The sequence below is a fragment of the Gasterosteus aculeatus genome, chromosome 7 (genome assembly GCF_964276395.1).
Source record: "Gasterosteus aculeatus chromosome 7, fGasAcu3.hap1.1, whole genome shotgun sequence".
Taxonomy (NCBI): Eukaryota; Metazoa; Chordata; class Actinopteri; order Perciformes; family Gasterosteidae; genus Gasterosteus; species Gasterosteus aculeatus.
In genome coordinates this window covers 1138330-1165484 of record NC_135694.1, presented here as the reverse complement: position 1 = coordinate 1165484, position 27155 = coordinate 1138330, and the positions used below count along the sequence as shown (strand labels likewise).

Genomic DNA, 27155 nt, shown 5'->3' with positions numbered 1-27155 from the left:
AACTCCGAGCATCCCCTCATTCAGGTGTGGTCAGGGTCTGACGGCCTGAAGGCCTTCATAAGGGCCATAAGAGACACACCGTTGGGGTGGGGGGGGAGGGGGACGAGCTGCAGGTTGGACCCGCTGCAGAAGAACTACCCCGGGGAGAGCGTCCTAAAAACTACTTTCAATACTGGACGAGTGTAAACGCAAACTTTTTCAAGTCTTTTAACATTTATTAAAAAAGAAAAAGTTCAAACCCTTCGGTGGTTTGATTTCATTTCATTTCATTAAAACACCAGATAAGGAGACGTGTCTTTTATTTATTTACAATCCCACAAATTGCCTCCAAGAACTAATAAAGATGCATCATCTATTAGAGCAGGGATTGAGCTGCCACCAGGGGGTCCGCGAGAGGAAAAATATAATGGCGGTCAGTTTTTTTAAGTGGGATTTTTCCATTGACATATATAAAAGGATTTTTCTATACAATAAAAAAAGCATGAAAGTAAGTAAACATTTCCTTTGTGACCTCCTGTGTGCGTTGGCTGTCCCGCGACAAAGTGCTGACAAGGCTCTTTGAACTCTGGCACGAATCGCAGCGGTTTTTTGAGGAGAATCCGTTTCATTTGGCCTCCAGTATGCATGACGAAGGTTTTCTGAAGAGAAAATAGGCTCGCCTATCTTCTCAGCTCTGAATGAACTCAATCTAAGTCTGCAGGGAGTCAGTGTAACCGTGTTCAACACACAAGACAGGGTTGAGGCCATGATAAAGAAGCTACGGTTCTGGGCAAGTTGTGTGAGTGGGAACACACACCCGTGTTTCCCTACGCTTCACGAGTTCCTGGGGGAAAATGACGGGAACCTGGGTGAGCATGTAAACACGCTCATGATTGAACACCTCAACCAACTCGCCGAGCAGCTACGGAAACGCTTTCCACCTGTGGACACATCTGGCGCTTGGATTCGCAACCCATTTGTTTCCCTGCCCGTCCCGCAGCTGTCATTACAGAGCAGCTGCTGCTGCGCGCTCTCTGGATTTATTTCATGTTTGAGCCGCTCTTTGTTACTTAATCATGTTGTGGATCGTGTGTAGGCTCATTTTATTGTCGCACTTGAAACGTTTCCGTTTTTATTTATTTTATCTATTTCGGAGCCTTTTCTTTTTAATGTTGTGGGTCGTTTGTAATTCATTGCAGTTTAATTCAGCCTGTGTTGATGTTGTTATTGTCATGCGTGTTGTGGTTATTTGCGCATGTTTAAACATGAGTCTCTATATGACGATAAAACAAAGTTTTGTTGCGGTTTTTTTTAAGTGTGAATTGTGGGTGCGCCAACCCGGTTGGGACGTGGAAGGGGGTGCGCAGGAAAAAAAGTTTGGGAACCGCTGTATTAGGGTTATAAATGAGTTTCTCTTCTGCTTCCATCTCGCAGAGGAAGCATTGAGGATCCTCCTCTTTTGGACCTGCAGTTCCTTCTCTCTTTGTCCTGAAGTCCACTCCCTGGTGAGGCAGCAAGAAATAGTCTGGTTTCGTTTACCAGGAAGTCGCCGCCTTCCCCGCTGCAATAAAAGAGTTTAAAGTGAAAGTAAAAGTCACAACTGTTGAGCGTCAACACTTCGAGGTGAGTTTGTCCTTCTACCTTCTAACTGCAATAAATCCATAAGTTCCATTTGAAACATGATGCTGTGTGTGTGTGTGTGTGTGTGTGTGTGTGTGTGTGTGTGTGTGTGTGTGTGTGTGTGTGTGTGTGTGTGTGTGTTTTAGATGGATAAAATCTTCAACCTACTGCAGAAGCACAGACTGGAGTCTTACTACAATAAATTCCGTGAGATGGGTGTAGAAGATGAGCGGGACTTCATCGACGGAGTGACCGATGACGACCTGATGAACATCGGTGAGTCACCGGAGCCGCCGAAGGGTTAAAGGAGGAAAACAGGAAACTGATGACGTAACCACCTCCCTCTCTCAGAATGCGGAAACATGTGGATCCTGCAGTGAATTGACTTGTATTTCTCCTCCCAAAATAACTAAGCCTGCTTGTACTTTCATATATGTGCAGTGTGTATTTATTTTGCACTTGAATAATTAGTTTGGCATCATGAGAGACGTTCCAAGTATCGGCCCAAACAGAAAACAAGTCAACAAGGGTAACGTTTCCGTTATCGACCTCATGAATACAGTTGTTTGTGTCTCATGTTTCTGCCTCAGGTTTGAGTCAAGTGGAGAGGAACCGTTTCTGTAAACTGAAAGACGCGATCGGCCGCCTGCGAGCTCCTCCTGCTGGCGCCGCGATGTCCGTGAGCAGATCCCTGGGCTGCTTCTGTCTGCAGTACACGTACCCCAAGTGCCCCGAAGCCAGGCACATCACAGGTAAGGGGGGGGGGGGGGACTAAAGGTGACGCAGCGAGGCCATCAAGAGGTCAGGTGTGGGATTACAGATGCTGTAGTTGCCATAAACTTAAACCCCTCCGGATGAATGGTGGTCACTTTGGTTATGCAAGAAACTGCTCATGCATCTTCATCTTCATGAAAATGATTTTATTTGTGTCAAATACCAGACCAACATATAATTCCATTTGCAATACGAGATGGACCTGATTTATTCTCGTGGGTGCGGTTGGATATCCGGGGTCTAAAGGCTTCGTGCCGAGAGACGTTTGATCGTTATAAGAGTTGACTTTGCACCGACTCGTTGGCCTTGGCTGGTAGAAACGTCCCGACCCTTGAACCTAGAGCGGGTAAGCGTGACGACCACACAAGATGAGATTAGACTACATCTAAAATATGTTCCAATATGAGCAGCTAGCTTGGAAAGGCCTTCAAGCATCCCTCTCTTACTCCGCTCCGGCCCCCCGCGGAGTCAGTGGGATCCATGCACGACATTCATTACTCCGCCCTCCTTGCATGTTGTACTTTCAGATATGGATGCCGCTCAGAACACGGTGGAAGACCTGATGCTGAGGATCTGTCACCTGGAGGCCGTCAACCCGTCCATAGGAGTCTGTCTCTACACAGCGGACGGAATGCCGTTGACGGACGACCCGTTCTTCAACACATGTGAGCTCAGTCAGTGGATTATGAACCAACGGTTCAGGCAGAAGGACATCAAGTCTCATTTACAATCCACACTTCCAACGTAGACGCAGTAGGATTTGAATCTGGCCTCCGAGCCCCACGGATCAGCCATGCAAACAAAAACCACAATAAGATTGAATTAAAACATGAACTTCCTACAGAAGCTCTTTTCCTGACACATAATGTGTAAAAGAGTGATTTTGATTTTGTTCTACAGGGTCTTTAAAAGATAGACACATTGAAAATGGAGACGAAATCTACGCCATATTCACACCAAGGAAGAACCTGAGAGCAGCTCATCAAAGGTCCACGGCAGAAGTTCCCAGAAGCTGCGGCACGGATGTGGTCCGATGCCACGTGATGCTCATGGTGACATTGTTCATGACTCCTTCGGGACCTATTTTTCCTCCGCACAGCAGCGTCAGAGAGTCGATATGAAAATGCTTTAGGTTTATTCGTTCCAAGACTGCTGACGTCAGTCACAAACGTCCTGAAAAAAAAATCCACGAAGAAGAAAAAATAAAATATCCAGACACCAACACACGTGCTTCTCTCCAGTTGTGTGCGTGTGCACACACATCTGTTGTGTGTCACAGCCGTAATAACTCGCCCCCTCGTCTCCCACAGGGCGACTTTGAGGTCCCGGTGGATCTGGCAAGTGACACGATGGCCACTTTGAAGAAACGTCTTGCCAATGAAAATGGAGTCCCAGCACATGTTCTTCATTACAGGTAATTCTCATTTGTCGTTAGCATGCAGGACTAGCGTAGCTTTTCATCATCGCTGATGGTTGCTGACTCCGACGTGCTCATCAGGCCCGATCTGTCCGGAGTTGAGAACGCCAGCGGCGACACGTTGGAGAGTTGTGGAATCTCCGAGGGGTCGACGGTGTACTTCTCCCTGTCCACGTTTCCTGAGGACATTCAGGACCAGGACCAGGATATGTTCTTCATGGACGACGTGGAACCTTCTGTGCAACAAACAGCCAAAGGATTAAGTGTCTTCTTGTCTTCTCTGTACATCATTGTAAGCAGAGTTTACTTTATAGACAGTGTGATGAATCCATTTGTGCACTAATGAAGCCCTCACATATGTGTAACCTCTCTGCATAGTTTCATATGGTTTTACTTTATTATTTGGAAAGAAGTTTTTCATTGACTAAGTTGTCTTTTCCCGGGAAGAATTCTAAATATGCTTCATACGAGGAGTTAAAGGAGATGAATTTACATTTTAAGACAATGGCTGAACACCAAAAATGAAAGTAATGAAAATAATGAGAACAAAGTGTGCAGGTACCACTGAGTGAAAAACTGAACGTTTTATTGGAATTCTTCAATAAATATAAAAGTTACAAGGATGCCTACAAAAGCCCCAAAAAGCATAATGGGAAGACGGGTTGTCTGAAAGCAGTTTTGTGTACCTCTTATGCTCGGTTTAATGCTTTTGTTAATATATATTTAAACATATATATAAATGAATAAATTGCTAATAATCCATAAATACCAAATTGGAAAAAGAAAGGACATTTGCCTTCAGTATTGAAAACCACTGAATGCAGTGTGTACTTGTGTTGACCTTCTCTACCCCAGAAACACAAAGGTCTGGGAGTTAGCCGCACGGATTTGATCGGATACATACGGAAACTGACTGGATGCCACCCACTGGCCCAAAGTTTGCACCAGTTAATCTGTAGGAATGAGATCACATCCAAGAATCAGAAGGTCAAGTATCACCCCATTTTAAAGCATTTTAAGATAAACCGGTTTCGCTGTCTGCCTTTAACGCATTTTCTCCTCCGGTAACGATACGTCTTTTTCTTTTTTCCGTAGATCGCAGTGGTTGAAGGCTTGTACATGCTCTTTAGAGAACTTCTACCTCAGCTTGGAAGGAGCCACGGAGAGAAGATCATCGAGGATCTTGATGTCTTTGAGTACTCAACGTGCTGCTGGGCCTATCTCCTGTCAGAAGCAAAGGTGCCCTCATTGGTTTAGAGGCACAGATTCACACGGGTGATGAGGCATCCCAGTTAGGGGGGAATCATCGACACCCCAACTTCACATGGGCGGGTACTTGGTGGGTTGTACATCCCGTTCTCGCATCGCTCGGCTACGCCTGTATTTGGCCAAAGTCTCCATCTGATTAGAGGATGAACTGATTACAATTTGGTGGTCAAACAGCTCAATAATGACTGCAATAAGGACATTTGATTAAAACGTATTATGCTAAAAGAGCCACATCACCTCAAGGCACAATGTCCTTGTCCGTGTATTTGAACGTTCTGTGTAACCGTGACGTCCTCCACCCTAAATAGTTTCAGTTGAATGTTGCTGCTGAACGTTGCTGCCTCGTTTTCTTTGAACAGAGCGAGACGTCCGATCATGAGAACTACGCACCTCGTTCTCTGACGTCCGATGAAGGCAGCCGGTTCTGTGACCCAGTCACTGTGACTGGAATACCAGGTGTCCTAGAAAGAGCCGTTGTACTTCAGAAAATCAAAGGTAACGGTAAAATGTATTGTGCCCATTGAGGGAAACATTGCTGCGTCGTGGATGATATTCAGGTTTTTGTTTTTCTAGTTCTGCTAAAACACTTTAGTCATAAAGGAAACTGCTGTGACGTCACCATGACAGAAGCGAGTATACCGAGTAAACCAGGCAGTCAGATGTTTCCACATCAGTGCATTATATGAATATATGTACAAAGGTACCTTGCAAAAAAGGTGGTCCAAACAAGCTTGGTGAAATAGCCTGCCTATGGATAATAGTTCAAGATGCTAAAATAAGTGATTTAGAGTAGAGGTGCAACACAAATGGTCGTCCTGCTGGCGGTTCTCCAACATGTTGTGGCAACAGGCTTCCATCAGCCTCCACACACATTAGTGTTAAGTTCATATTTCAGCTGCTGAGTGTGTCACTGGTCGGGAGGTGATTTGTGTTTAATTGTATATTGACTTTCGCTTGTTCAGATGGTGAGAAGATTCCACACTACCCCGAAGAGGTCTTGAGGGAAACGTCCCTCCAAAGAGCCACCGACATTGAGAAGATTCTGCTCAGTGTTCATCCATCACTGAAAACATATTATCTCTCCATGTCTCATGCGAGTGTGACTGGGCTGAAGTAGGTTTTGTCAAACATCATGTTCATGAAATATGACACACACACACACACCATTTACACCAACTTACTACATCCTACAGGTTCCCAAAGATGGTGATTAAGCAACATTATTGGTAATATTTGTAATAACTGTCACTTTCTAGTAAAATTTTCATAGTGTACAATCTTTGATTGGGAAGCGTAGGAAAGGGGCAAACTAGCTCCTAACCTTATAGGTTCTTTGTTTAATGAAAGTTCTACGAGGACCCTTTACGTGACGTTCTATGGCTCTAGTTCTGTCAGGAATCAGGAACATTTGCCAAATTATGTTGGACATACAAGGAATTGGACATGATGCATAACATTGGACATTGAGCCAATGGACAACAAGAAAAATGTTCAATTTACAAATTTAACTTGACTTATAGACCTTTCATTCACCCTAACATAGTTCCACTCAACAAGGTTGATCATTGGACCAGCACCCAGAAGGCTCATTTGGAGCCGTGCAACCCACAAAAAAACCTTGGTTCACCACATAAAGTGTCCTGCATTGATCCCCGTGGGGAAAGTATTCTCCGCATCTACCCAATCGCACACAGAGGGAGCGTGCAACTTCACATTATCAAACATTGCATTATCCCTGTGTGTCTTGATACAGTTCTCCCAGCATTCATCTCACTGTGGTCTATATAATTCAATTACAGCTTTTCCATAAATACCCAGAAGACCTTTGGAGACATGGCAGAAGAACTGAAAGCTTTCCCTCAACTCAATGTGTCTCCTCCGCTGCGTTTGAAGGACCTCTGTGTTGATGGACCACAGCTGGTTCTCCTGAGTAAAGGTTGGCCTTTCCTTCAGACACGTTTCTCAGCTGGAAAATAGAGGAACCATTCATACCCTTGAGATGTTCATCAGCCACAGAATTCTCCAAATATTGTTTTTCTTTTTGCAGACAACCTTGGTGTGTATTTGAGTAAGGACAAGGCATGTCCTGCTAAGATCGTGGTGTATGACTGTATGGCTGGAAAAACCCGAAATATGGACGTGGACACGTTAGCGTCTCAGTGAGTACTTAGTTTTTTCTCCTATTCTTGACCAGTGGTTCTGAACTGGGGACCCGTTTTCAGTCGGGTCGGGGTCCTGGGTCATCTTTGGGAGGGAGGGGAGGAGGGGGGCTCACAGCAGCACACGAGGCTCGTTCAGAAAGTGAGAACGATAATGCCCCCCCTCGCCCCACCCACCGTTATCGTTATCGTTATTCATTTTATTTTCTATAGTGCAAAATAAGTGTAGAATCGATCGATGACCATCAGAAGCTCTTTTCATGCAGAACCGGTGACCACAGGGAAGACGATTCATTCACCACAACCAGGATTCCAAAAGAGGCCATAGTGGTAACGTTGACCCTCCAGCCTGCATCAACTCAGCTTTATCAATGAGAAAGTAATGAAAATAAACAGGCTAATAATTTCATGTCTTTATGTCTTCATCAGGTCCTGATAGATACGAGCTCATCCATGGCGGAGAAGTGCTATGACAGTGTGGACATAAAGAAAATCCACGATGTGAAAGAGCTCTTTGACAACTTTGCCACACGTACCATGGCTTATGATTTCCACCACGTCATCGCCCTTGTGGAGTTTAACACTGAATTGAAAACTCACGCGTTCACAGAAACACTGGAAAAATTCAAGGTACATGGAATAGATGACGCATTACACAGCGAGATGACGCTTTGTTCTACGGGATGTTTGTTTTGTAGGTAAAGTTACCTATTCTACTGATCCTTGCAGCAACATGTGCGTACCATTCGGGCCGGAGGACAGACGAAGCTTTACGATGCTCTACATCGTGGAATGCACGAGTTGGAAAATGTCAAGAAGTTTCCACACTGCAGACTTCGCATTCTCTGCCTCACAGACGGAAATGACGTCGGGTAATTTTCCTTCTCTGTGATTCACCCGTTTGATTCCATCACCATCATGAGGCCGTCAGGTGTCTGTAATGAGGGGATGGGACAAAGTCTTTGAAGGTCACAAGTCTTTGCACTAAAGTGTCAAGTCATGACTGAAGGTCCAGAGTCTCCGGGTATGCATGATGTCAGACAAGGAAGCTGTGATCATATGGTTTGTTCTCTATTGTCATAATGCTATGTGAGTTAAGAACTCATTATTTGTGCATAGATCTTTAAATAAGCCAGAAGACGTTGCTGCCAACCTGATAAAAGCCAACATCATTGTGGATTCGATTCTTCTCGGAAAGGTGGAGAACAATATTCTGTGTGGGATCAGCCATGCAACAGGTAAAGTATGAAAACCTCTATGAACGGGTTTGCTTTGGGTGTAAAACCATATAGGTGTACACGGTTTGTCACACATACACAGCTCCCATGTTCTTTTTTTTTTACTTTTCATTTTGCATTTTAAATACAACTTTAGGTTAATTTCTTTATTGTTCTATATGGCTTTCAGGCGGTTGCTGTTTCAAACCGGAGACGAGCAAAGACGGCCTGAAGCTGTTTGAGATTGAGACCGTTCTCTCTTTGGAGATGAGGAAACCCAAGACCAAAGCTCAGCCGTCTTCCATCACTCTGGTTCGTGCACCAGAATATTGTCTGGGGTTTAGTTTGAGTTGCCCTTAGAATGCAAGACGATGGCAGGAATGGGTTTAAAACAACGATGCTTTCCTCTTGGTACTTTGCAGAGTTTTATAAAAGCAATAGCTGCTCTTCACGGGTATGATGGGTTTCCGGGGGCTGTCTTGCCGAGCCAGATGAGCGGTAAAGTGACCGAGACGGACAGGTGAGCAACAGAAACGTCTCACTCTGCAGGGTCACTCTGTAGTGACCAGCAGGGGGCGACTCCTCTGCTCCCATAGACGTCTATGAGGAAATGACTCTACTTCTCTGTAGTGACCAGCAGGGGGCGACTCCTCTGCTCCCATAGACGTCTATGAGGAAATGACTCTACTTCTCTGTAGTGACCAGCAGGGGGCGACTCCTCTGCTCCCATAGACGTCTATGAGGAAATGACTCTACTTCTCTGTAGTGACCAGCAGGGGGCGACTCCTCTGCTCCCATAGACGTCTATGAGGAAATGACTCTACTTCTCTGTAGTGACCAGCAGGGGGCGACTCCTCTGCTCCCATAGACGTCTATGAGGAAATGACTCTACTTCTCTGTAGTGACCAGCAGGGGGCGACTCCTCTGCTCCCATAGACGTCTATGAGGAAATGACTCTACTTCTCTGTAGTGACCAGCAGGGGGCGACTCCTCTGCTCCCATAGACGTCTATGAGTGTCTTCCAGTATGAACTCATGACCAGTTACTTTTTCAAGACATTGGTAGTTTTTTTTTAAGATCTTAAATACACAGATATTATGTTAATGTGGGATTCATAGTGAGAGTTGGAAAAGCATCTGAATATGATGTGAAATCGTCATTTTATTATCATGATGTGCATATTTCAAATGAATATTGGTAACAACATGCTAGTTATGGAAGAACAAGTCCAGACACATTAGAAATAAAGAGCTGCTCATACTGTATTTTGACACAGATAAACCAGTAATCTTGAGGTTCTAATATTTCACATCAGTGCTCTGAAAAATAAGATCCGGGACGCCAGAGTCTCTCAGTTGATGGAGAAGGACAGACGTATCGTGGCGGAGCTGAGGAGCCTGCATTGTGACCCGCATCCATACTTCAGCATCTTCCCATCGGAATCTGACTTCAGTGAGTGGCACGGATTTCATTCCTAAAATTCACACTAGATCGTCGATGGCTGAATGGGTCATTTGAGGACATTTCCAGCTCTGAGTAATGGGAAGGAAAGTTATAATATTGATAATATTTGAATTGTTGCTTCCTCCGGCATTCTGTATAGTGACCAGCAGGGGGCGACTCCTCTGCTCCCATAGACGTCTATGAGAAAATGACTCTACTTCTCTCTTGATTTATTCCCTCAGAAAACATTGTAAACATGAGTTTATGGTCTCAGTCTCTAGTTTCTAGTCTTCTTCAACACAACATGATGCTCATTTACATCATTTACGTCTCTGCTGCTAGCATAGCAGAGACGTATGCGTCGTCTCTACGTCACTCCGGCAGCTTCACAGCTCTATTGGATGAAGGCAAACCTCAAGTGTCAACTTTTCTCTCTGCTCTCCATTATCTCTTCAGCCTTCTGGAAGATCCTCATGGAAGGACCTCCTGACACACCTTATGAGAAAGGAACCTTCGAGCTGTTCTGCCAGTTTGGGTCCGACTACCCGGTGAAGCCTCCACTGGTTCGCTTCATCACGCCGGTATCCTGCCAAACAAATGCACATCTTCACAAGAAGAAACTGATCTAATGGATGGATTTCTATTGAATCATAGCAGACTAAATAATTATTATGTTCCCATACTTCTATGATTCTACAAAGATATGAGTGGCCCTGAAGTTAAATGGTTACCCTAATTGCAGTGTCATTACCGTACCTTAACATGAGCAAAGGTGTACCACTGCAACATCAACAGCGTGGGCCGCATCTGCCACAACATCTTTGACCGGAACTACAACGCCCAGATCACCGTGAGGAATATCCTCAATGCTGTGTACGGACTGCTCATCATCCCAGAGCCTGAAGATCCTCTGGACAGGTAAGATCCCCCTAAGAGACACACAACACCGCAATACTTCAGTCCCACAGAAAACCTTCCTTCCTCCGAAAAGTGTTCCTCCAAAGCACCAATGTGGGACAAAGTCAAATGGGTCGTACGCACTCTGGTGAATTGAACACTCCGGTGTGTTTTTCCTGGAAGCATTCTGGCCGAGGAGTTCCTCACCAGCCGAGGGAAGTATGAGGAGGAAGCCAGAAAACACACAGAGGAAACCGCCGCAGAGTCCCGGGACGACATGGAGAAGGTAGAGGAGCTCTGGTGGATTGAGAGGTGCCTCAGGCTGCAAAAGAGCCGTAACGTTTACATGTCAACTTCCTAACAATGTTGGTGCGTTTCTTCTCTGAAAGAAACTGGTGAGTCCTGAGAAACGCCTGGTTCCCCAACATCTCGTCTGCCCGCTCACCAACAAGATGTTCGTGGATCCGGTGAAGACCAAATACGGAACGGTGTACGAGCGAAAGGCCATCGAGAAGCACCTCAAAACGTGAGTCTGTTTTCATCACGTTACCACGTGACAGAGCTGCAGGTCAGCGTCTTCCGTGTCGGACTTCAGGATCATTGTGTGGAAACACCACATGACATCTGCTGAGTATTAAAGCCTACGTTCTGTTGGAGGATTTCATGTTGGTGGTTAACGTGAGCCTCCATGAGCTTCCTGGTGATCGTCTCGTCCTCTCACGCAGGCAGAAGAGCGACCCGAGGGGCGACCCGGCGGCGCCGCTCACTGAAGCCGACCTCCGGCCAGCCAACGAGATGAAGAAGATGGCGATGGATCAGCGCTCCAGGCAAATCCAGTAGGAGCTCCAGTGTGAGAGGTCACGTGAGGTGAAGGCGGGCGACCTGGTGCCGCTCGGCTTCCAAGATGCAAGATGAAGACAGACGTCCGTCGAAAACCAAAGTAAAAGAAGTGACGATTAATCTGCACGATGAATATTCCTCCATTTGATCCACGTCGAGATCTAAAGCGCCTTAAACCACAATGCACATTGACGGATGGTCACAAGAGGAATTGCAGTTAAACAATTGTCATTTGGTGGTTTTTATTTTTAATCTATTTTAAACTGAATCTGTGTCAATAGACATTTACCTGTGATATATCTGATTGATGAAGTAATTAAAATGGACACTTTAATGGAAAGCAACATGAAATATTCACTGCACATTATACGTCATTTAAATAGGATGTTAGGATGCTTGAACCTGAGTTTTCCGCTTAATGTAGAGAAATATTACATCATGAACCCAACCAATAAATGTTGAGTAATGTCATCAATTCTTTGCTCGGTGTAATGATGTAAATAGAAGTTCTTAACTCTACTTGTATTGAAAGCTTCTCAGTTTCAACATTGATCTCTTTGCATTTCTTTTTTTCTCTGGATACACAAAAACAGCTTTATTGACACTCAGTCACATTTGCATTTGACTTCCACTGTATATGAGATATTAATGTGTGTTTGTGAAATTAAACTTGCACCACTTGTTTTACTTTAAAAGGGAAAAATCTGAAGGCTTGAGAATAGATTTTGGTCATTTGACTTCAAATGTTTAATGTGTCAAAGGTCAAACGTCTTGGAGGAAAATGTTGAGGACAATTGAAAAAGAAAGAAATGTCTCATTTGTTGGAGTTTATTTTCAGGAATCAGGAATCAGGAAACATTTATTTGCCAAAATATGTCAAACATACAAGGAATTTGTCTTGGCGGTTAGTGCGCGACAGTAGACAGACAAGACAACAGTGCACAAGTAATAAAATAAAGTTGAATGAAATGTTAATGCAATGGGTTAGTAGAATAAGGCTAAGGCTATGGGTTGGTATAAAACAAGGAATAAAGTTACAATTTTTAAATATTAAAAAAATTTAAAAGAAAAATATTTGAATAAGTAAAAAACAATTATGTTACTTTCAGCATTTTGGCCCCTTCAGATGTTTCAAATCTCATTTCCTCTGTTTTAATGATTCAATAAAAGTACATTATGTATTATTTAGTATTTTTAGTTAATTTAATGCTTCTGGAAAACTGATGTAAAGTACCATCCTCTCCTCGTCACGGTAGGTTTTGTAGCTGACACGTGTTGCCTTCTTGATTCTCCACAGTTCAATTAATCACTTCATTTTCTGGCGAAGGCTTTATCACATGGGATGAAATTTAAGAAAAAACATTTGAATAAAATAGAAAAGGTCTGTTCACAGTAATCATGGCACAATCAGCTTTTGACCTTAACATAAATGTTGTTTTCTGAGCCTGCAGAGTATTTAAAGTGTTTTCCAGCTATTTCATATTGCACCAGATTATGATTTTAGTGCCATTTCATCACTTCACAGGCTGAGTATCAAATAAAGATGCAAGACGGTGGACGCCATGAGAGATGGCCCCCCCTCCCTGAGTATTTATAAATGGCTTTTCCCCTGAATTTTTCTCAATGGTCCCTTTAAATTGTCTTCTGCACTTGTTTTTGGTTCCACACACGGTTCACATCTGCATCCGAACAATAGAATCACAGTTCTGAGAGCTTTTCTGTTTCCCTGCAGTGTGTTGGGTCAAAGCGGCTGGAGATGCTCCTCCGGCTCTCGGCTGGAGGAGGGAGGAGGGGGGGTGGGGGGGGGGGGGTCCCTCGATGTCCTGGAAGAAATAACAGAGTAAGTAATAAGATAAAATCCTCTTCTCAATATCAATCACACATCAGCCTGTTTTTTTTTCACACATTTTGGATTTGGGGAGATTTCTGTGCCGTCTCTTGGGACCACGATGAACTCTGACCCCCTCCGTCTCGTCCCAAACACTTCATTTATAATAACAGCAAATGGTGAACATGCAGCAGGATCAATGACAGAAAGTTGAGTAATATTTGACTTACTGTTTGTAAATGATTCGAGGAATGCGGCTCTTGCAGATTATCATGATGACGATGACGCTGACGATGACGATGCCGATGATGAGGCAGATTACACCGATATCTTCGTTGGTCAATCCGGTGTTGTTTGCCGGGTTGCCTTTATTTTTGAGGTGGCCAAAGAAGAAGAACCGCCGTCGTGTGGATTCTTTCTACTGCTAACAAATGCTACGCTAACTCCATAAACACATGACAGAGATGCAGAGTGGGATTCTCTTCCTAACACCTGGGTGGTCTCTTCCTAAGTCTTCATGACGTCTCCTTCCCACCTTTCCTTGATAGAGGAAGAGTGACTGCAGACTCTACCTCCACTAACACACTAACTACCTGCAGCACTTACATTGGACTTATAATGGTTCGTATCTACAGCAAGTTGTACATCGGCTTATTTGATGAAATCACACTTTCTTGTTTCTTGTTCTTCTGAGTTTGTGTCCTTATGGTTGAAATGTTCTTATTGTGAGTCGCTTTGGATAAAAGCGTCAGATAAATGACATGTGATGTGATGTGATGCGATGCGATGCGATGTGATGCGATGCGATGTGATGCGATGCGATGTGATGTGATGCGATGCGATGCGATGTGATGTGATGTGATGCGATGCGATGCGATGTGATGCGATGTGATGTGATGTGATGCGATGCGATGCGATGCGATGTGATGTGATGTGATGCGATGCGATGTGATGTGATGCGATGTGATGCGATGTGATGTGATGTGATGTGATGCGATGCGATGCGATGTGATGTGATGTGATGTGATGTGATGTGATGTGATGCGATGCGATGTGATGTGATGTGATGCGATGTGATGCGATGTGATGCGATGCGATGCGATGTGATGTGATGTGATGTGATGTGATGTGATGTGATGTGATGCGATGTGATGCGATGTGATGTGATGCGATGTGATGTGATGTGATGTGATGCGATGTGATGCGATGTGATGTGATGCGAGTGGCTAGGAAAGGACGTAGGAGGTAGTTTGTGAGTTACCTGGATCATCAGGGTCCGGACTGCGGGCACCGTCTAGCTGAAGACCCCAACGAGGGTTAAAGGACAAATAAGAGAGGTTTTAGAGTAAAGCACCGCTTACTAGAGTTATTCTTTTTTTCTGTTTAAAACTGAATCCAAGTTTCATCCAAATGTTGATCAAGTTATTACCAAATTTCCAATAAAAGGAAAGAAAAAGATACATTTCAATCTGCGTCCTCTGGCATTTAATATTAGTGAATATTGATATGTATATATATATGTAATAATTACTAAGAAAAAGACTTGATATTAATATTACAGTTACTACAGTTATTACAGTGCTACAAATGAAATAATAGAGAGATTGGTTAAAGGGCTCATGTGATAAATACAGTGTGGGAATAAAACCCAAATAGATATTGGGTTATATGTGTTGTGTATTTTGCTTACAGCTCCGATGGAGAGTTCTGTTGAGCAGAACATTTTCTTTTTTCCAACAGAGCATGTGTACGTTCCAGCATCAGCTCTTCCAATCGATGAGATCTTCACTGAGAGATTCCCTTCGGCAGGATTCCAGCTGCTGTCCTCAGATGCTCTCCCTTTGAATTGTTCTCCCTGATCATCAGGGGAGAAACCTCTACTTTTGAAGACCAGGACATGGATGCTGTTGTTGAACTGCCAGTAGACACTTTGGTCCATCACATTGAGTCCTGTCGCGTGGTGACATTCCAAAGTGACGTTATCGCCGACTTCTTTGGAAAGGGGTCCCTTGCAAATTAAGCCGTGATTTTCATCTTCTGCAACGAGAAGGAAGACGAGGCCTTAAGTAACGTGACACCAAACCAAAGTGCATCTCACAATTACAAAAAGCCCAGAGACTAAATAAAAGATTAAATGATGAAAACGCTTCGTCGTCATCACAGAAATAGAAAGGCGGATGTGCGAGTGTGAGTTAAATGGATCCAAAATGTGGGAGTTTATCAGAGTATAAAATCGTTTATTTAACCTCTAACTTTTCTTAATAAAGCTCAAATGTGATTTTAACATCAGAAAGTGAGACAAATGGAAAAAGATTGAGATGTTCATGTCAGACAAAATCCCAATAGCAGTAATTATGCACATATCAGTTAATCATCAATCTGTTGCTATGACAGAGAGGACCTTGGTCCGTGTACCGTTTGATAGTCCCTTTTACCGTAAAAACCATAAAGCGAAAACACTGTTTTCTCGTTTTAAATCATAAGCGGTAAAAACGGAAGTGGAAAGTCGTTTTTTGGTTCTAAGCAAAAAAACGAGACACGCTCACAACTTTTTACTCCTTTAATCCCCTTTTGAGTTTTGCCCATAAAACGAAGATACGAGGCGTGTCCGCTACACCGGAAGTACGTAGATTTTCACAATAAGAGTCATCGCAATGCAACGTGTGTGTGCTAGAAATCCGTCTGCGATGCCAGCGGTTACCAGGGCAACATCAGGAGAAACGTTCATTCATCATTATAAATAAATGATCCTGGTCCGACGGGATGTGTTAGCAGCAGTAGTGACTACAAGAACAACTCGCTGCTCTTCTCTGATATTTATTTTTCACGTATTGTGTCAGTGACCGCAGAGCAGAGAAACGTGTGCACATCTCCACCAGTAGGTGGCAGAATACATGTATTTATTCATTATATTTAACTGTTTACGGTATTTATGAAGGTTATTACAGATATATTTAATGTTGGAGTTTAGGTTTCTTTGTACATAATCATTATTTGTCACACTTCAATCCTGAATGTAAACCGAAGAGGTCAAAGGATGAGAAGATCTAATGTTGGTCTGCGTTCCAAAGAAAATTACTTCACTTTTATTGCCGTCACATTTGTTACTATTTTGAAAAAAATAAGCCTTAAGTTATCGCTGATTGTGTCCAGGTCAGTTCCACCTCACAGCCAGATTTTAGGGCAGCTTCGATTACACAGAGACATTTTATTTCCAAGAGAAAATGATTATTAAACATTCCGTTCTTAGAGTATCCCCAGTTACCGGGACAGCGAAGCCGGATGCATCAGTAGCTGCAGATTGGTGACAACAGGAGGTGGACTCACTAAGTGTCACACTTCGGCACCAACAAAGTGCTCATGAAGCTGCAGAGATGGAATGTGCTTTACAGATGTTTGTGTACTGCTGGACAGTGCCGTTAATAAATTGCCACAATTTGTCAAGATGGACTCAAATTATTGTTACAAGAAGACATTGTCAGCATTTGTTATATTTATCTCTTTCTTCTACTTGTAAATTGGTCAAATATAGAATGTGAAATGATGCCATGACACCATGTTTGCCTGTTGGCCTCATCGGACTGTGATGTAGCTCAACTTAAACCCTGTCATTTCAATAATTAAGGCCCACACTCTGGGAATCACTGATCTAGATAAATGAAATAAACAGTTTAATATAATTAAATCTATGGTTCAAATACACGTATTCCGCCACCAACTGGTGTAGATGCGAACACGTTTACTCTGCGTCTCATTGAACTGTCTGCGTTCACTCAAGAAACACAATACGTGGAAAATACGTATTACAGCCAAGAGCAAAGAGTGTGCGACGACAATGCGTATTACTGTGTACATGAATGAATGAAGTACATCTGCATGTAGTCACTACTGCTGCAACACATCCCGGTATTTATTTATAATGATGAATGAACGTTTCTCCTGACGTTCCCCTGGTAACCGCTGACACCGCAGACGGATTTCAAGCATAAACGTTCCATTGACTTCGACTCTTACTGTGAAAATCTACGTTATTTCGGTTTAGCGGCTACGCTTCGGTTCTTCTCAAAAAGGGATTCATGGAGTAAAAAGTTGTGAGTTTGTCCCGTTTTTTGGTTCTAAACGAGAAAACAGTGTTTTGGTTTAGTTTTTTTTACGGTAAAAGGGACCATAAAAAGATACACGGACCAAGGAATCAGTTCCCGGATCTAAAGGGAGACGACGCCCACCACCTTCAACATGGAGATATAATAATCAATAATCAGTAATGATACCTGCTGGAGTGATCAGAAGACAAAGCGCGAGTACGAAGGGTCCCACGTTCCTCTTCATCGCTGAGGAACAACCAACCAACGCGCTCCTCAAGTAAATCTGGTCACATGATCCTTTCACTTTCGCTTAGGAGCGCGTTAATTACTCAGGGACTCTGGGTCTTTAGGATGTAATTGAATATCCCACTGAACATACAGTGGAGTTTATGAACTTACACTTATATTCTATTGATTATTTATTAATGGACGACTTTGAGGTGGGGGCTAATGTTAGAACACGTGTATTCAGGTAAGGAAGCCCGCCCAGGTGTGGAGCAGGAGCGTGATCAGCCGTGAGAAGCCTCCTTCCATCCAGCACCTTCTCTCTGCTACTGAAGACCAACCAGAGGAACTCAGTGGACACCGAGAGGACCTCGTGAAGCCTTCTCAAGGAGAACCCATCGCCAGTTCTCCCAGAATCCATTCTTCTTACTTCATTAGAGTCTTTTTTAGTCTACTTCTTAGTAGTTGGACTTTTTTATTTCATGTCTGTGCATGAAACACTGTTGAGTCTGTTATAGGGCTGTAATGTTGTGTGTGTGGTGTGTGTTGTGTGTGTTGTGAAGAGGATATTTCCTTCTAGCATCGTTGTTTTGTTTTAGCATTGAATTAGTTTTTATGTGTTAGCATACTGTGATATTATATTATTACTATTTATAAACGATATTCTCTTTATTAAATTCATTTGAGCTGAACACATTCCTCAGCGTGGGGGGGCGGGGCCTGTCATTGAGTCGTCATGGGGCCAGATGAGAACCACATGTTCTGGCACGCCCTTCATGGCTTCCTGTTCCAGGATGTGGGCGTCCAGGTGAGAAGAAGTCGACAGATGGAGCCTGAGACCGACGCAGGATGGAGGTCACGTCGCTCTGCCTCGTGCTCTGTAAGTAATTCGCCTTAACTTCACCTCACAAGATGCTTCTGCTGCTGAGAACCTAAAACGTTGACTGCTGCTCAACTTTGACTGACTTCATCGGGAAGATGACAAAGTAGCATCGGACTGAGGTCGTCCTCTGAGCTCTGCTTTGGTCTCCACCACCGATTCCTGAGGCCCTGAAACTGAACCCTTGGTTCTCTGCCCCCCCGTAGCCACGCTGAGCATCGCTCCCAACAGATCTCAGTTCTTCCGGCACGACCAGATCTCCCTGAAGTGTGTGGCGAGCTCCAGCGGCTGGACGGTGAGGAGAAACACCTCCTATAAGGCGTTGGATGTGTGCCGGTATGGCTGGGGCATCCCGGGTGAGTCCTCCTGCACCATCCAGGATGCCTTTCCCTCGGACACCGGGGTGTACTGGTGCGAGTCTCAGCAGGGGGGCTGCAGCAACGCCGTCAACGTCACGGTGACAGGTGAGCGCCGCGCGCCAGTTGTTTTGCGGTTTAACAGAAGAGTAAAAAAAAAGCCCGGAAACGCGCTCTTTTGTTCTCCCAGTGGAGCCGGTGATCCTGGAGAGCCCGGCGCTGCCCGTCACGGAGGGAGATGAGGTCACGCTCCGCTGTTCCTACAAAGAAGAAGACCAGGATGAGCCCACGTCGGATTTCCCCGCCGCGTTCTACCGGGACGGCGAGTCCGTCGGCGCCGAGCCGTCGGGGCGGAAGCTCCTCCGGCGGGTGTCCGAGTCGGACGGAGGCTCCTACGAGTGCGAGCACCCCACCGGGGGGAGGTCTCCACGCGGCTGGCTGGCCGTGTCAGGTGACGCCTCATTGGCTGCACGGTCTCCTCTATATTAATACTGTAGTTTGATTGTTATCGCGCCTGAAGAGCGTCTCCTGTTCTTCCTCTCAGCGAGGCCTCCTACTCCTCCTCCTCCAACTCCTCCTGCTCCACCCTTCATGACTGTGCCCAAGCTGCTGTGCTCCACCCTGCTGTTCGTCCTCTACACCGTCATTCTCATCCTGTGCATAGACGTGTACCGGAGGAGGGCCCGAGGTAAGAGCACCTCTGGAAGGACCATAACGGAGAAGAAGCTCCTCTTCACGCTTCATAGACCTTCATCAGCAAAATGTACCCAATGTACCTCAAGTATTCAGAGTGTTGACGCTGCAGGAACACGTTGTGGTGCGACTGCGTGTCAATGTAGAGCTTGTTGATGCCTGTGGGTAAATGTGTTGGTAGCTTTGCAGCAGTCTCCAGGCTCTGAGGTCATGAGGTGGCTTCACTTCCTGTTTCACTGACGCGTGGCAGAAGGCCCGCGGTCACTGGTTTGATTCGTTTGCACCGTTTCGAATCAGCGCATTTGGAGATCCGTGGTTAACAGCGACGGCGGTGAAGCGAAACTGCGTAGAAAGCAGGAAGCGAGAGAAGAAGAAGAAGAAGCTGTTGATGATTCTGTCCTCTGGTCCTCCTGCAGCTAGAGTGAAGACTAAAGGGAGAGCAGATTGTGCCGAACTGGAATGAAGGAGAAGAAGAAGAACCACTTCCTGTCACGCGGTGCAAATGTCGGCCAATAGAAGTGCGAATGAAGCAAAATTCTTTTTCATTAATGTGTTTTTCTAAAATTGTGAATTTTATATGTTTTTATCGGGTCTTTGAAGCCAAAAGAGAAAATACATCTGCTTAAAAAAAGCTTCTGTTCTTGTGTCTTCATTTATTTCCTCTTTAAATTCCCTCGTGGTTGAGACGCAGTAACCGGCCAGCAGACGAGCCGCCCGAGAATATTCACGTCCCATTGAAATCAACACATTTTTTCAAAATACTTTTCGATTTTTCTGCACCTAATATTTTTTTGGACATTTTTTCCAAACATTTTTTGACCTTTTCTTCCCCTCATGTGTTAGGGTGGGGGGTGAGGTGAATTTGGTGGGCCCAAAAGCACACGCACGGCAGTCTTGGATCTTCAGCCAAAATTAGTTTTATTTTCTCACAAACAATGTCAATGTCAATGTCCATGGCGCTGTCACTCATTCCACTCAATTGAAGGTGGTCTGGCTCGGCAGCTCACTCCACGGTAAGCGTGTTGCGTCACTTCCTGTTACCAGCGTGTTTGATGTCATCGAACTTTTCACAGCTCTAGCTATACTGAGTTGACTGTAGCGTGATATTTTTCATCACAACGGTGAATTATTATCTATGTGAGGCGCTGTTAAACGCCTCACCGTCTAGCAAATTTTCGCTCCATCGAATAGTTGCTTGGACGTTATTTAGCGGCAACGTTACTTCTATTAGCGTTAGCATTAGCTTAGCAGCTAACCTGGTGATGTCTTCCCTCCCTGCCTCTCCTGCTCTTTCTTGCTCGGTGTGTCACATGTTTAGCTATTCCTCTGCCTCCCTTACGGATAACGGTACATGTAAGAAGTGTAGTATATTTGATAAATTGGAGGCGAGGCTTAGTGAGCTAGAAGCACGGCTCCGCACCATGGAAGCTCAGTCGTTAGCCGCTGTAGTTACCCCGCCCACCCCCGTAGCCGGTGCGGGCCACATAGACGTAGCGTTCGCTCCTGCTAGCCGTCCCCCGGCAACCCCCGAGCAGCCGGGAGGCCGGGTGACTGTCCGGAGCATAAGTCTAAGTCGAAGCACACGGTTAACCACCAACCACTTCACGTTTCAAACCGCTTCTCCCCACTCGGCGACACACCCGCTGAGAAGCCAACTCTGGTGATAGGTAGCTCCATTCTGAGGAACGTGAAGTTAGCGAAACCAGGGACCATAGTTACGTGTATACCGGGGGCCAGAGCGGGCGACATTGAGTCTTATCTTAAACTGCTGGCTAAGGATAAACGTAAATACAGTAAGATTGTAATACATGTCGGCGGTAATGACTCCCGATTACGTTGCTCGGAGGTCACTAAAGTTAATGTGGAATCGGTGTGTACATACGCTAAAACAATGTCGGACACCGTAGTTTTCTCTGGCCCTCCCAAACTTGACAAGTGACGACATGTACAGCCGCATGTCGTCATTCCGCCGCTGGTTATCGAGGTGGTGCCCAGTAAATAATGTGGGCTTCGTTGATCACTGGAAGACGTTTTGGGGAGAGCCTGGTCTGATTAGGAGGGACGGCATCCATCCCACTTTGGACGGAGCTGAACTTCTTTCTAAGAACCTGACCCAGTTTCTTAGTGGACTTAATCCATGACCCAGAGTTCAGACCAGGGAGCAGAGTCGCAGTCTTACACACTTCTCTGCGCTTCAATCTGAGCAGTCACTCAGCATAATGAACCCTATAGAGACCTTGTCTGCCCCACGGACACACTTATCTAAGTTAAAGGTAAACAACCGAGGAGTTGTAGTAAATAACTTAATTAAAGTTAAAACTAATAATGCAATAGTGCAACAAAATAGGAGGATTAAAGGGGGTCTTTTGAATATCAGATCTCTGTCATCTAAAGCTGTTTTGGTAAATGAACTAATATCAGATCACCATGTTGATGTATTTTGTCTTACTGAAACGTGGTTGTTGAATGGGGAATATTTCTGTTTAAATGAAGCGACTCCTCCGAGTCATGTTAATACTCATATTCCCCGAGGCACAGGCCGAGGGGGGGGAGTGGCAGCTATTTATGACTCCTGCCTTTTAATAAACTTTAAACCTAAGGTGGATTGTAACTCATTTGAAAGCCTGGTTTTCAGTCTTTCGCAACCGACCTGGGAAATAATCCAGCCGGTTCTCTTTGTAATAGTGTACAGGGCCCCAGGTCCTTATTCAGAATTTCTTTCTGAATTTTCACAGAATTTTCGAGTTTGGTCCCTAAAACGGACAAGGTAATTATTGTGGGTGACTTTAACATTCATGTGGATGTCGACAACGACAGCCTTGGTACTGCATTTCTTTCATTGTTAGATTCAATTGGTTTCTGTCAGTGTGTAAATAAACCAACTCACTGTTTTAACCACACTCTCGACTTGGTTCTTGTGTATGGGATTGAGATTGAACATTTAACAATTTTTCCACAGAACCCTCTCCTGTCGGACCATTGTCTGATAACCTTTGAATTTCTACTATCAGAACCACCTCCTCCTGCCAAAGGTTTCTACAGTCGACGCTTATCGGATACCGCTGTAGCCTTATTTAAAGAAGCCATTCCTTCTGCTCTGAGTTCAGTGCCCTGCCTCAAGATACAAGAAGACTCCTGTGAAAACCTCAGTCCGTCTCAGATCGATAATTTTGTCGATACTGCTACAGGCTCTTTGAGAGTGGCGCTGGACGCTATTGCTCCTCTGGAAAGAAGAATAGCAACAAGAAGGAAGTCTGCACCGTGGTATAACCCTCAAACACGGAACCTAAAGCAAACTGTGCGGAAGCTTGAACGATTATGGCGTTCCACCAAATCAGAAGGATCTAGGCTAGTTTGGCAAGACAGCCTTAAAACGTATAAGAAGGCTCTCCGTAACGCAAGAGCATCTTATTACTCATCATTAATAGAGAAAAATAAAAACAACTCCAGGTTTCTCTTCAGCACTGTAGCCAGACTGACAGAGTGTCACAGCTCTGTCGAGCCGTGTATTCCTTTGGACCTCACTAGTAACGACTTCATGAACTTCTTCAATGATAAGATTCTGACTATCAAAGAGAAAATTGATGGTCTCCTGCCTTCAACCAGTGCCGACCTGTCCTCCGATGTAGGAACCTTGGATGCAGCAGTGGGCCCTGATGCCTGTTTGGATGCCTTCTCTTCCATCAACCTTGATCAGCTGACTTCTTTATTTTCAAAGTCTAAATCTTCTACTTGTCTCTTGGATCCGATTCCGACCAAGCTGCTTAAGGAAGTTTTTCCTTTAGTTAGCACATCCTTATTAGATATTATGAATCTGTCTTTGTTGACAGGACATGTACCACAGTCCTTCAAGGTAGCTGTAATTAAACCTCTTCTTAAGAAACCTACTCTTGCTCCAGAGATGTTGGCTAACTACAGACCTATCTCTAATCTTCCCTTCCTCTCTAAGATCCTTGAGAAATCCGTCGCAAATCAATTATGTGACTTTCTACAAAACAATGCTTTGTTCGAGGATTTCCAGTCAGGATTCCGAGTGCATCACAGTACAGAAACAGCACTGGTGAAAATTACGAATGATCTTCTACTTGCATCGGACCAAGGACTCATCTCTTTTCTTGTCTTGCTGGACCTCAGTGCCGCATTTGATACCATAGACCATTGTATCCTGTTGCAGAGACTAGAACATTTAATTGGTATCAAAGGAACTGCACTCAGCTGGTTTAAATCCTACCTATCGGACCGATCCCAGTTTGTGCTTGTAAACGGTGAATCCTCAAAGACCACCAATGTTGGTCACGGAGTCCCACAAGGTTCTGTACTTGGACCGATTTTATTTACCCTCTATATGCTTCCTTTGGGCGATCTTATCAGGAAACACCACATAAACTTCCATTGTTATGCAGACGATACTCAACTGTATCTGTCGATCAAGCCAGAAGAGACGGACCAGTTAGTTAGACTCCAAGAATGTCTTGGAGACATCAAAACTTGGATGACCGGCAACTTCCTGATGCTAAACTCAGAAAAAACGGAAGTTATCCTGATAGGCCCAGAGCGCCTTCGAAGCCAGCTGTCGCGTGATACAGTTTTTATGGATGGAATTGCTCTGGTACCCAGCAGCACCGTCAGGAATCTGGGAGTTCTCTTCGACCAGGATATGACCTTCAACTCGCATATAAAGAAGACTTCAAGGACTGCCTATTTTCATCTACGTAACATATCAAAAATCAGGAACTTCCTGTCTCAAAGTGATGCAGAAAAATTAGTTCATGCGTTTGTCACTTCCAGACTGGACTACTGTAATTCTTTGTTATCAGGCTGCTCTTATAAATCTCTTAAGCCTCTCCAGCTGATTCAGAAAAGTAGGCTGGGGGCCAGAGCCTTCAGTTATCAAGCTCCTCTTTTGTGGAACCAGGTTCCACTTTCAGTCCGGGGGGCAGATTCGGTTAGCTCTTTTAAAGTAAAACTTAAAACGTTCCTCTTTGATTCTGCCTATAGTTAGGGCTGGCTCAGGTTAGTCCGGACCAGCCCTTAGTTAAGCTGCTATAGGCTTAGAATGCCGGGGGAATTCTTAGGACACACCGAGCTCCTCTCTCACGCTCTCTTTCTACCATAATTCAAGTTTTATTAATGCACATGACTAATTCAGCTTCTTTCCGGGAGTTTTTTTTTGTGCTTTCGCCCCTATCAGGTCTCCATAGATCGTGGTTCCTTCGGGACCCTGGTCCTGACACCTACTGTGGCCATGCTGACGCCTGCTGCTGCCATCATCATCATCATCATCATCATTATTTTAGATATTAATCATATTACTTTACTCATAAACCGACATTACCCTCTCCTAAAATCTCTGTGCTCTCCCTCCCCACAGGATTCTGTGGATGGTGGTTCTATCTGATGGTGGTTGCCTCTGCAGTGGTCCTGCTGTGCGCCTGGCTTACTACTCACAATTACTTGAATCATTTCTGTCATAGGAATTGCATGTATTATACATTGTTCATTCTGTACACATGGCATCCATTGTAGTCTGTCCATCCCGGGAGTGGGATCCCTCCTCTGACGTTCTCCCTAAGGTTTCTTCCCTTTTTTCCCTCTTGTAAGGGTTTTTTCATTTTTTGGGGAGTTGTTCCTGTGCCGATGGTGGGGCAGAGGATGTCGTATGTGTACAGACTGTAAAGCCCTCTGAGGATAATTTGTAATTTGCGATTCTGGGCTATACAAAATAAAATGACTTGACTTGACTTGACTTGACAAAAAACAAACAAGGGGAACACGGGAAACAGAAAGGCGCTCCTCTGACTCAACTGGAGTCGGGAGGGAAACTCCACCGACGTCTGGCGGTCTGGGGTGGCTCAAACAGGGTCTGGTGTGGATACCCGAGGCCCGACACCAGATTCACAGTCCAACTCGAAAAAAAGGCAGGTTACGTGCACTCCGTGGGTCTGACACCAAAACAAACCAAAAACATGAATCAACTGGTCTAGCTGCTGAATCTTAGTATCTACGGCACCTGAGACCAGCCTGGGTACTGGGACAGACTGACGACGAGCCTCTGACAGCAGGAGCCTTTATACTCGTCACCAGTGATCCCCGGAATGAGCCACAGCTGGGCACGTGGGAGAGGGGCGGGGCCGGAGGCGGAACACACAGGTGGAAACTATAGGTGAAAAAACCAAACAAGCAAAACAAAAGCACAGACTGGGGGGAAAAACTGTTAATAAAACCGGGTCCCTAACATCATGACCTTTTTGGACTCAACATATTAGATAATTTGACATCAACACACGTTTAGTTGGCCTGTGACTGGTGTCGATGGTGTTTCTCTCGCCGACCCAAAGGACCACGCCGCTCTCATGATGAGGAAATAAACCTCCGTGGCTTTAAATGTCACGACCAGTTAGACCCGTGATGCCAGCTGACTGGTTCAGGTGAGTGTCACGGGGGGGGGTTTCCTTGAGATGTGACGCGCACTTTTAAAGAGGAAATAATCCATCGGTCCATCACTTTGATTTATAAACCCTGATTCTCTGTCCTCATTGATCATCAACTTCAGCATCAAATATCAAAGCAGGACTCTTCTTATCTTTAAACTCAACAATGATTCACTCAAATGTGTCAACGGTCAAAGTCACTGCAGACTCTGTATTTGATGAAGTACTTACTAGATGTACTTTGTGTTTCCACTTCTTGTACGTTTACACATAAAACCAGGCAGAGAAACACAAACATTTATGTATTTCCTCGTCATGGTGTCCGTCAATGACGTCGTCTCTAAGATGTTCGATCAGCAGAACTAACGAGAAGAGGAGCTGCATGAAGCGACGTCCACACAGCGTCTTCTGCATGTCCAGAGACACACTGAGACACACACAGAGACACACAAAGAACTGTAGAGACACACAGAGACACACAGAGACACAAAGAACTGTAGAGACACACTGAGACACACAGAGACACACAGAGACACACAAAGACACACTGAGACACACAGAGACACACAAAGAACTGTAGAGACACACAGAGACACACAAAGAACTGTAGCGACAATAGGAAACAAGTAATGAGTGACAGAAATACGGCAACAGACAAGTAGAAAGTGGATCGGCCTGACGGGGAGCGGCGTTCTGCGATGATTTGTTGCTGTGGCAACGGATACTCACACCTTAATAGATAAGCTTTGTTTGTTTACCTTTCGGGGCGGCGGGGGGCGGGGCTCCCTGCGTGACGGTGACGTCGCTGTACGACAGCTCCTCGCCTGCAACGGTTCAACGAGTGAGAGTCAGAGGGCAGGAAACAGGAAATGGATTCATCTTTGAGTCACCCGGCTGACCTTTGCAGTTCCTCCACAGGAAGAACACCAGCACCGCCAGCACCGCCAGCACCACCAGCACCACCAGCAGCGAGAGGCCGACGCCCACCTCAGGATGTGCGAGGGTGGGGGTCGGGGGGTCGGGTCGGCCTGCTTCAAAACAC

General features: G+C 44.9%; 4 protein-coding genes and 1 long non-coding RNA gene across 10 annotated transcripts in view; 2 read left to right on the top strand and 3 right to left on the bottom strand.

The window, feature by feature from the left end:
• The first annotated feature begins 675 nt into the window (after window positions 1-675).
• LOC120822836 (uncharacterized) lies at window positions 676-12090 on the top strand. 2 transcript variants are annotated; one of them, XM_078106034.1, is made up of 26 exons: window positions 676-848; window positions 1414-1602; window positions 1746-1875; window positions 2190-2351; window positions 2901-3038; window positions 3274-3425; window positions 3684-3787; window positions 3872-4082; window positions 4646-4777; window positions 4886-5029; window positions 5419-5554; window positions 6022-6172; window positions 6859-6995; window positions 7107-7218; window positions 7485-7548; window positions 7648-7848; window positions 7948-8090; window positions 8338-8456; window positions 8626-8747; window positions 8858-8955; window positions 9751-9887; window positions 10335-10459; window positions 10651-10796; window positions 10959-11061; window positions 11165-11301; window positions 11501-12090. In XM_078106034.1, exons 3-26 carry the CDS (start codon window positions 1746-1748, stop codon window positions 11613-11615), a joined length of 3219 nt encoding a protein of 1072 aa, XP_077962160.1. In that variant the 5' UTR covers window positions 676-848; window positions 1414-1602; the 3' UTR covers window positions 11616-12090. The 2 variants fall into 2 exon arrangements, with proteins under 2 accessions (XP_077962160.1, XP_040038711.2); XM_040182777.2 differs by lacking the exon at window positions 676-848 and having other exon boundaries at window positions 935-1602.
• A 1434-nt stretch (window positions 12091-13524) lies between these two features.
• The window catches only part of LOC120822841 (V-set domain-containing T-cell activation inhibitor 1-like), a 22689-nt gene continuing 9058 nt past the window's right edge, over window positions 13525-27155 (bottom strand). The window contains exons 1-4 of one of the 4 annotated variants that reach the window (XR_013468247.1): window positions 17715-17848; window positions 15134-15480; window positions 14705-14741; window positions 13674-13809 (exon numbers count right to left, since the gene is read on the bottom strand). Coding sequence is in view for 1 of the 4 variants with exons in the window: in XM_078106076.1 (XP_077962202.1) it covers window positions 13670-13809; window positions 14705-14741 (177 nt within the window). In the remaining 3 variants the exon portion in view is untranslated. Of the gene's footprint in view, window positions 13810-14466; window positions 14742-15133; window positions 15481-17714; window positions 17849-27155 lie in introns of those variants that run through there. The other 3 variants (XR_013468246.1, XM_078106076.1, XR_013468248.1) reach the window with 3 other exon arrangements.
• Window positions 17409-20314, top strand: LOC120822844 (Fc receptor-like protein 5). Of its 2 annotated transcripts, XM_078106078.1 has the most exons (6): window positions 17409-17805; window positions 18001-18633; window positions 18840-19097; window positions 19180-19440; window positions 19534-19677; window positions 20099-20314. In XM_078106078.1, exons 2-6 carry the CDS (start codon window positions 18603-18605, stop codon window positions 20143-20145), a joined length of 741 nt encoding a protein of 246 aa, XP_077962204.1. In that variant the 5' UTR covers window positions 17409-17805; window positions 18001-18602; the 3' UTR covers window positions 20146-20314. The 2 variants fall into 2 exon arrangements, with proteins under 2 accessions (XP_077962204.1, XP_077962206.1); XM_078106080.1 differs by lacking the exon at window positions 17409-17805 and having other exon boundaries at window positions 17818-18633.
• On the bottom strand, window positions 20577-25717 carry LOC144410292 (uncharacterized). The gene is made up of 2 exons (XR_013468250.1): window positions 25430-25717; window positions 20577-20607 (listed from the first exon to the last, which is right to left on the bottom strand). It is a non-coding gene; the product is annotated as an uncharacterized LOC144410292 (long non-coding RNA).
• The window catches only part of LOC144410290 (uncharacterized), a 1595-nt gene continuing 776 nt past the window's right edge, over window positions 26337-27155 (bottom strand). Inside the window, exons 2-4 of the mRNA XM_078106082.1 lie at window positions 27013-27144; window positions 26872-26937; window positions 26337-26540 (exon numbers count right to left, since the gene is read on the bottom strand). Of these exons, the coding sequence (XP_077962208.1) occupies window positions 26476-26540; window positions 26872-26937; window positions 27013-27144 (263 nt within the window). The 3' untranslated portion in view covers window positions 26337-26475. The remainder of the gene's footprint in view (window positions 26541-26871; window positions 26938-27012; window positions 27145-27155) is intronic.